Consider the following 9,686-nt stretch of genomic DNA (forward strand, 5'->3'; position numbering starts at 1 on the left):
GGGTTACACAGAGAAAACAACAAACTATGTATTTTAAATTGTATTTACTATGAGCCACGCCATACCATGGTACACATGTCAGCATTAGAGGACAACATAGACCAGGTGAGTGGGCGAATGGAATAACCTTTTTTAAGTTTTCCTTCCATCCAAAAATCTCTGGTTATTTTAGGGATGCTAAATGCTAATTGTCTTTCTTTTTTTTTTTTTAAGACTTATATTTTATTTATATGAGTGCATTGTAGCTGTCTTTAGATACCCCCAAAAGACATCAGATCCCATTACAGATAGTTGTGAGCCACCATGTGGTTGCTGGGAATTGAACTCAGGGCCTTTGGAAGAGCAGTCAGGACTCTTAACCACTGAACCATCTCTCCAGTTACGATAATTGTCTTTATTGTGTATGTTATTTGAGTCAGGCAATATAGATTGTGTCTGCCAAGTACAGGTAAAGAAATAATGTTAACCAATGGTAGTATAGGCTGACATCTGACTACTGCGCCTCTCAGTTGCGGAAGATAGATGAAAGAACACATCCTCACTAGGTAGAGTTCTTTATGAAATTTAGCTTAAACTTAGTTAAAAGAAAACATAATTATACATATCTAGGTGGTGGGACCTCCTACTAGAAAGCTGGCATGGATACTTTAAAATTATCGAGGCCAAGGCTGGAGAGATGACTCAGCAATTGAGAGCACTGGCTACTTTTCCAGAGGTCCTGGGTTCAATTCCTAGCATGCACATGATGGCTTACAGCCACTCTAACTCCAGTTCCAAGAAACCTGACACTGTATTCTGGCTTCTGGGGGTGTTGTACTTATGTGGCACACAGAACACCCATACACATAAAATAATTTTGATTTTTTTTAAAATGTCAGTGTATAAAATATAACTAGTGGATATTCTAAATTAAGGAAATGAAAGGGACAGCACAACTAAACATAGAGTGTATGTGTCATAGTTTGAGGTACTTGCTGTGATGAAACACTATGACCAAAAGCAAGTTGGAGAAGAAAGAGTTTACACTTCCGCATCTGTCTTAGAGTTTCCATTGCTGTGAAGAGACACCATGACCAAGGCAACTCTTACAAAGGACAACATTTAACTGGGGCTGGCTCACAGGTTCAGAGGTTTAGTTCATTATCATCAAGGCAGGAAGCATGGCAGTATCCAGGCAAACATGGTGCTGGAGAAGGAGCTGAGAGCTCTGTATCTTGATTCGTAGGCAACCGGGAGAGACTGGCTTCCAAGCATCTAGGAGGAGGGTCTCAAAGCCCACCCCTACAGCGACACACTTCTTTAGCAAGGCCATACTTACTCCAACAAGGCCACACCTCCTTATGTGCCACTCTCTGAGCCAAGCATATTCAAACCACCACAACATCCATAGTTTATCACTGAAGGAGATCAGGACAGAAATTCAAACAGGGCAGGAACCTGGAGACAGGACCTACTTTCTTATGGAACTCATGACCACAAGCCTAGGGATGACCCTACCCACATTGGGTTCGACCTTCCCTCATCAATCACTAATTAAAAGAATGCTTCCTAACAACCCAGTTGATGGGGGCATTTTCTCAAGTGGGAATCCCTTTTCTCCTATGACTCTAGCCTATGTTAAGTTGACATAAAATTAGCCAGCATGGAATGTTTGATTCTGGATAAAAACAACAAAGCCACAATGGCTAAGTTTGCCAACAGTTTGGGAAGTTTGTGTAGCATACCATTGTTAAGTTTCTGGAATACATTATGGGAAAAGAAGTTCTGAGGCTAACACAAATTATGGGATGGGTGTGAAGTATCTAGGCTACAGTTCCTGACCCCAGCAGGAGCATCCACCCACATAACCGCTGGATGATGCAGGGGGCTTTATGTCTACTTTGCCACATGTTCTTTCCTGCATTTGTGTTAAAATTCATTAAAAAAAAAAAAAGACAGATTTCTTTTTATGTAGACCAGATTGTTCTAAACCTCCTGCATCTGCCTCCCTAGTGCTGGGATTGAAAGCATGTGTCACAAGGCCCAGCAGGATGCCTTTCTATTTTACTTATGTGTGTGGGTGTTTTGCTTGTATGTATGTCTGTGCATGATATATGTGCCTGTATCTGCTGAGGCTAGAAGGGTGTAAGGGATTCCTTAGAATTGGAGTTACGGTTGGTTGAGCACTGCTGTGTGGGTGCTGGGAATCAAACCCCAAGTCCTTTAGAAGAGCAGCCAGCACTCTTTTTTTTTTTTTTCTTTTTTTCGGAGCTGGGGACCGAACCCAGGGCCTTGCGCTTGCTAGGCAAGCGCTCTACCACTGAGCTAAATCCCCAACCCGCAGCCAGCACTCTTAGCCAACCCCAAGAACACAGTCTTTAGAAATATGTAAAACTGGAATTGATCCTAAATCTACCCCTCATCAGCTTTTTGACTGAAATTTCAAGAGCAGTTACTTACCTCCTCTGTGCCACCCCTGCATTCCTGTTGAATCCCTGGGTGGAAGGACTCGGGTGAGGATCCAGTGTGCTTAAGCGTTTAAAGTACCTTGGACTTGCTGGCATATAATAAGCGCTGGGAAAGGATGGGTTTTGTTGATACAACATCATTTATTCAACTCTGTTTGTTACTCAGGTTCTTGTCTTTTTCTTTTCTGATCCAGGCGTGAACAGGGGGTTTCTGGGGACCAAGTCTCCATCATGGTGGATGGGGTCCAGGTTGCACTACCCTCATATGAGGAGGCTGTGTATGGAAGTTCTGGTCACTGCATGCCGCCGGCTGACCCCAGAGTACAGATCGTTCTGTCGGAAGGGTCTGCACCTAGTGGGAGGAACATGCCGAGGGAGCAGCAGCTGCAAGGCCAGGCGGCCTGCTCCTCTGCAGGTGGAGAGGATGAGGCCCCGGGCCATTCTGGGCTGTGTGAAGCCTGGGGTTCCCAAGGCTCCGAGACTGTGATGGTGCACCAGGCAACCACATCTTCCTGGGTGGCCGGCTCAGGGAGCAGCCGGCAGACACACAAAGACACTGCAGATTCAGAGAACAGTGACATACAAAGCCTTTTATCCCTCACATCAGAGGAGTACACAGATGGTAAGTGGTCTTTCCTAAACATGAATTACTAACTGTTAGAGTCCTTGCTGGGAGTGAGGAAGCCCTGTGGGCCACTCTAGTAATTGGTGTATTTTCAGGGGGTGAGGGATAATAACGTGTTAGCTTACAAAGGACTTGGTCTACGTCAGATAGAGCTTTGGGCTATTATTCTGATGGCTCGCAGACTATTCACAGCTCTGCTAAACCAACTGAATGGGGTTCAAGGTATAGGACTATTAGAAAGTTTTATGTTCGTGAAAGGCAGACAGTAAGAAGACCTTGGGCAGTGCTGCTGAGAAAATAGTCTGCTTATCTTGTGGAGAAGACAGCCGCTTCCTTCTATACAGAAGTGTACTGCTGGCCTCCTTGTGTTCTCCATTACGGTTAAACTGGGCAGTTAAGAGTGGTAGATATTTATGACTGTCAGCATTTTACAGATGGAAAATATGGGACCTAGTTTCGCTTGTCCTCTATCCACTGGTAATTGACAGCTGAGATTTAAAACTAAATGACTATGACTCTAAACCAGCATTTTTTTTTTTAAGATTTATTTATTTTATGTATGTGAGTACACTGTAGCTGTCTTCAGACACACCAGAAGAGGGCATCAGATCCCATTACAGATGGTTGTGAGCCACCATGTGGTTGCTGGGAATTGAACTCAGGTCCTCTGGAAGAGCAGTCAGTGCTCTTAACTGCTGAGCCATCTCTCCAGCCCTAAACCAGCATTCTTAACTGTACAGCACCATATTGGCTCCCAGATAACTAGTTCCTTTTGTGTCACACAGATCATAGAGTGCAGTGTTTACCTACTGACAGTCTGCCTTTGCCAGAGCATGGAGAGTTTAGCTATAATTTGAATCTGTCACCTTAAAGAATATTTGTAGGTGAAATCCCAGTGTGGTTCAGGATTCAGACAAAACCTAGGAGCTCATGTTGGTAGTAATATTTTCTGCCTTCATAATGCCTTTCTGAAAGAGCTCCAGGGGAAACCTAATGAGTCCTGGTGTCCTGGATAGAGTCTATGTTGAACATTTTGAAATGTGTCTATTTGTAGTTTGCCTTCTCTTCTCTTTGTTGGAGAGAGATGACAAGGATGCTGTAACAACCCAGTTTGGATGTGGCCTCTGAACCCTCGGGCATGTATTTTATGAGATGTGGCAAAGGGCATGTGGCTTCCCTTGTCCTTCCTTAAGAGCCAAGGAGGTTCCCTGCTCTTTCTTATTGGCTACTTGTTTGTGTAGCAAACAAGTTTTTGGTTTGGGAGCTGCTGCTGCTGTTGTTGTTGTTGTTGTTGTTGTTGTTGTTGTTGTTGTTGTTGTTGTTGTTGTTGTTGTTAGAGTCAGGTCCCTGCATAGCCCAGGCTGGCTCTAAGACTACTGTCCTCTTGCCCCAGCCACAAGTGGATGAGAGCAGGGATCTGCCATGATGCTGGGTTAAACAGCCTTCTTTAGTAAGCTAGAACCTTACTATGTAGGCTTGGCTATCTGAAACTCAGTATGTAGATGAGGGCTGGTTCAAACTCCCAGAGGTTGATCTGCTTCTGCCTCCAGTTAAAAAGTATCCTGCTGAAATTACATCTGGCCTGAGCAGACCTTTTCGAAAGCCACATCATGTAAAAGTCTGCTGCTGGGTAAGGTTTCAGATTTGACTCAAAGAGGAAGCACTCTCTCTGCCTCATTGAGTATCAGTTGGAAAGTCAGTGGGGCCTGCACCAGAGAAATAATGGAACCAATAATTGTAGGACTGCCTCAGGCCTGCAGTCATAACACTTCAGCAAGTCGAGGGTAGTTTGAACAGACCCTATCTCTCAAGTAAGGCCAGCAAGCTGACTCAGCAGAGAGAGGAGCTTGCTCCCAAGCCTGATAATCTGAGTTTGATTCCCAGGCCCCACATGGTGAAATGAGAGAGCTGACCCCCAAAATTGAAGAACTCCTACTATAATGAGGTATTCAGAAAACAGGGCCTCTGTGTTAAAACTGATATCCTAGGAAGTCTAGCACTTCTCTCCTCTGGCAACATATGAGAAGACTAAGACACACTGGTTTGGTCTAGAGTGATTTGTCCAGGTTCACACAGATAACAGGTGGCTTAAAGAAGGGGAGTGGGGGGGGGGGGGACTTGAGAGCTTTCGAAAGTAACTAGAGCAGCAGAGACTCGGGTGGGAAGAAGGTGTTTGGATGCCAGGATTAGCAGTGAGATTTTATCATACAGGCAGTGGGAAAATAGAAGCAGAAAAGCCAGAATTAGAAAGCAGGAAATGTTGACTAGTTTAGACATGTACAGCGGAGTGTTTTATTTCTTTAAATGAGGGCTGTTTGATGGTCCCTGAGGTGGGGTTGGAGGTAACACTGAGAGACACCTTTAGGTCACTGCTGTACTTCCCTCCCTGTCTCTGCAGATATCCCACTGTTGAAAGAAGCATGAGGGCTGCCACTGGCCTCTCTCCTCTCTGCCCGTCCTCTCTCTTCCTGTGGGTTTGAGTACCATGTCCTCTCCAGCTGCCCCACCTGGATGCCTGAGCTGCCACCTGTGTATCTCCACGTACCTGAGAGCCTGCAGGCCACCTCGCTGGAGACTCAAGGAAGATTCTCACCTTCTGCCCACTGGACAGCTGGAGGACCTGGCTCTTTGCCTGGCCCAGCCTTCCCATCTGTCAGGGACATGTCTGAATGTGCTGGATTGAACCCTCCCTTTCCCTCAGCCTCTGGGTCCCTTCCAGCCAGCTCTTGGTGGCAGCCCCACGTCACGAGGGCCTGAGCACTGCTGTGTTTACTTGTGCCTTCCCCCACCCTGTCCAGGTTCCCTGTTGTGCAGGTGGGTTGCTGTCCACAGGCCTTAGTGACTATGCCACCTGTACCCAGGGGCTAGACCTGAGGTTGCAGAAACAGACTGAAGAGTAGTAAGGCACTCAAAGCAGGAGTAGCTCATGTTGGGTCCAGATGTGGGTCCCTGAGCTTGCCCTGTGTGTTGACACTGATGGCATCTTCCTTAACTGAGCATAGGTTTGGGAAGTCATGCCAAAGCCACCCAGCACTCAGCTGACCAGCTCTGTGCAGGCTCCTGGCTCTTTTGAGAGTTTCCAAGAAGCACCCAGAAGACCTGTGGGAGGGAAGAAGGGTGTCAGATAATGATTGTCTTCCTAATATGCGAGTTCTCACTTCCTGCTTCCAGCACTGGCTGCCTTGGCCTTGGTCTCTGTTCCTGGATAAGGGAGTCGCATGCTGTTTCCTGGACCTTGTCCTAGGTAGCTCTGGCTTCCTTGCAGCCCCTAGCATTCTGAGGTTTGCTGAGATACCCACAAAAGCTCACCGGGCTTTTGGCAGTCTGGGCAAGCTGCCCATTTTTAGGTTTGTGGTGATGGAGGAGAGGCTGAGATGTATAGGCCAAGTCCCTGGTGGCTGCAGGCAGCTCCAGCCAGGTCCTGAGGATCCTCTTCACCACAGTCATGTGCCTTAGTAACTATGCCCAGGAAGTGGCCTGCTGTGCCACTGCTCCTGCTCTGTCCTCCTCCCTGCCTGTCCGTGTCATTGCCCACAAGCCACTCTTTATCTTCCCTGCCAGCTGATAGACATTGTTGGCTACTAGAAACCTGAGATGTGCTGGTCTAGAAGAAATGCTCCAGCCATTTTGCTGGGGCCTCCTGTGGCCCTGTACTGAATGCTGACAAGTCTGGGTAACAGAGCCCCACCAGGCTTCTACCATCCTGAGAACACAGATGTGGCATTAAGGAACGTGTGCTTTTTCTTCTCTTCTTCCTCCTCTTCTTCCTCCTCTTCTTCCTCCTCTTCTTCCTCCTCCTCCTCCTCCTCCTCAAGCCTTGGGGCTGGGAAACTTCAGAGCCAATCTTGGACTGCACCTATGATGAGCCTCTCTAGGGTGGTAAAAGTAATAAAAGCCCAGAGTATTTATAGTTCCTGACACAGCAGGGTTAGCTCCAGGCATCAGTGGCCTCAAAAATAGGGGAATAACTTCTCCTAGCCCACTGCCCACTGCCTCCATTCACAATGCACTTTAGTCCTGTCATGCCTGGCTTCCTGCCACCCTCATCTCCTCTCAGGGTAAGGGCAGTGCCTGCTGCCCCTGCTGGCCACTCCCACACTTACCCAGGAGACCAGTCCATTGTGCCCAGTGTTCAGGCAAGTATGGTTGGTTGAGGAATGGGCTAGAGAAGGTGCTCAAACACACCTAGCAGATGACTAAAACATACCTAGCTGTTCCTGTCATGGTCTTACCTAGGGCTGGGTTCCAAGGCCCCAAGCCATCTCACCAGGGCTCTTCTTCAGCTTCAGTGGTATCCAGCCTCTTCAAGGGAAAACTGGGCAAGGAGCAGGGGTCTTCTGAATGGGTCTTCCCCTTTTGCTTACTGCTCTTCTAAAATCTGAATTCTGTTCTCGGAGTTTCAAAATGGAAGATACTTCCCTTTCTGTCTTTACTCTGGGCTGGTACCCCTGACAGATTGCACTTTTCCTTTTGGACTTGTTTAGCCTTGTAGGTGACTGGGCTGGGCCTTGGGTAAAAGACCCTCCTGGTGCCTCTCAGCATCCATTAGCCTGCTCTGGGGACTCAGGCCCAGACTTGCCCAACTGAAGGTTAAAGGCCATCCATGGTCCCCATCCTCTTGTCACTGGCTTTTAGAAGGTCTTTTCTTGAGGTTTCCCACCTACTACTGTTGCTGGCATCTGTGACTTCTTCCTACATTGTTTCTTCTAAAGCAATTTCTTAACTAACCATCATGTGCTGTGGTTTCTGGGGCATCTGGTCTTTGTCCATTACAGAAGGACTGGGGGACTTAATTTCCTTGAAGTGGAGCCTGACTAGAAACAGGGTCAGTGGTAGATGGCAGACTCTTGGGCAGGAAGAAGCTTAGAGCAAGTGGGAAAAACTAACTATCCAGCCTACTTTACTGGGCTCACCTCCGGGGCATCCCGAGACTTGTCCAAAAGAGGCAGTCAGCACCAAAGGACTTTTACACAGGGTTTTTTGGTTTGGGAGATGTTTTTGCTTTTTCATACTTAAACTGACTCGATGCAGGTTTTATATCCTGGTGACTTGCTGTCACATTCTATCAGTTTTCAAGGGCCAGAATGATGAAATAAATAAATAGAAAATTCCGTCCTTCCATGCCTTAGTTTAACAGGTAGGCCCAGTTCTGTGTTTTGTGTGTTTCGCTGTGTAAGAACTGTGAAATGGGCAGACGACTTTGTGGGTTTGTTTGGTTTTATAAGGCATTTCAATGTACATTCTACAAGCACTCCGTTTGCAAAGAGAACCTAAAGTCACTGTCTTCCCCATTCATCTTGCCCTCCTCCCTGCACCCCGAGCTTTACAGCTCTGTAAAGAAGCCAGGCTACAAGACAGACAAAGGTATACTTTTCCTGCTTTGAGAGTGGCCAAGTGGGGATAGATGGCAGTTGGCCTTTTTCCTCCCAATCCCATCAGAGCTCTTGAATCACTTGGCTTCCTGCATAACAGTATCTCCTCTGTCCTGAGGAACATTCTAGCATAGGAAATGGGATATGCTGCAGACATTTCTAGATCCTCCCTCCCTCCCCCTCCTTAGAGAGCAGAGAGGCTAGAAAGGACACATGCATGCCTACTAAATAGCCTAATCCAGGTATGCGGGTGGCTGACAGGACAGCCAGAGCCTCCTCTGTGGGGCCTTAGAGAATATGTTACTTGGCATGTGTTTAGGCTGAGTGGTGAGGTAGATGGTTTCCTGGGAAGCCAAAGGTAGCAGGCCAGCTTTTCTGAGATGTGACTTAATACTCGGCTGAAAACCTAGTCGTTTTGAACAAAGCACCCCCCCCCCACACACACACACACCCTACCCTGTCCTCTCCCAGTAGCAGAGCTCACCGTGGGGAATGCGGAGTAGGGAGAGGAAGTAGTTGAGGGTTGCATGGCTGTATCCATACTGGCCTGGCTTCTTGAGGCTGTGCACCACTATGGGATCCTTTGCAGAATGGTACTCGTCATGGTTTAAAACAACACATGCTTAATTGACTGTGCAGGATGTCAATCTGGGTTTGCTTTATTTTATTTTATATATATATTTTTTGGTATCCTGTACATTGCAGTGGGTATGAAGATAGTATTTTAATATTTGTACAAAGTTTAATTTAATTTTAATTGTTCTATGTATATAACTGCATTTCTAAATAATAATAAAAATTCTTATGAAGGCAGATGTGAGATGTAATCCTTTCCAAAAATAGTTTTTACAGAACTCTAGATGATTGAAGAGAGTAGGTGTAGGGGTTAAGCCTATATATGCTGGCCTTTTGTGTGAGGACCTAGGTTCACTCTCCAGCACCACAAAAGGAAGGAGAGGAGAGGGGCGGCTCAGTTGGTAGTGTTTGCAAGCATTAGGACCTGAGTTCCTATCCCCAGAACCCACACAGAGAGGTGGAAATTTCCTACAGTCCATCCGGCATTAAGAACAGAATCAGGAGTTTGCTGGCCAGCCAGCCTCCTTAGTGAGCTCCAGGTTCATATTTCTCATTCTGAAAAGGATAAGTTAGACAGCAATAGAGAAGACACTCAGTGTCATCCTTTGGCCTCTGCATGTGTACCTACACACATATACTGTACGTACACACACACACACACACACA

General features: G+C 46.7%; 1 protein-coding gene across 13 annotated transcripts in view; it reads left to right on the top strand.

The window, feature by feature from the left end:
- Positions 1 to 9,257, top strand: part of Susd6 (sushi domain containing 6) — a 132,718-nt gene extending 123,461 nt beyond the window's left edge. For all 13 annotated transcript variants that reach the window (XM_063262461.1, XM_063262462.1, NM_001398930.1 and 10 more), the window contains 2 exon segments: positions 2,642 to 3,069; positions 5,471 to 9,257. In XM_063262461.1, the coding sequence (XP_063118531.1) occupies positions 2,642 to 3,069; positions 5,471 to 5,496 (454 nt within the window). In that variant the 3' untranslated portion in view covers positions 5,497 to 9,257.
- The last annotated feature ends 429 nt before the right edge of the window (positions 9,258 to 9,686 follow it).

The sequence above is a fragment of the Rattus norvegicus genome, chromosome 6, assembly GCF_036323735.1.
Source record: "Rattus norvegicus strain BN/NHsdMcwi chromosome 6, GRCr8, whole genome shotgun sequence".
NCBI classification, from domain to species: Eukaryota; Metazoa; Chordata; class Mammalia; order Rodentia; family Muridae; genus Rattus; species Rattus norvegicus.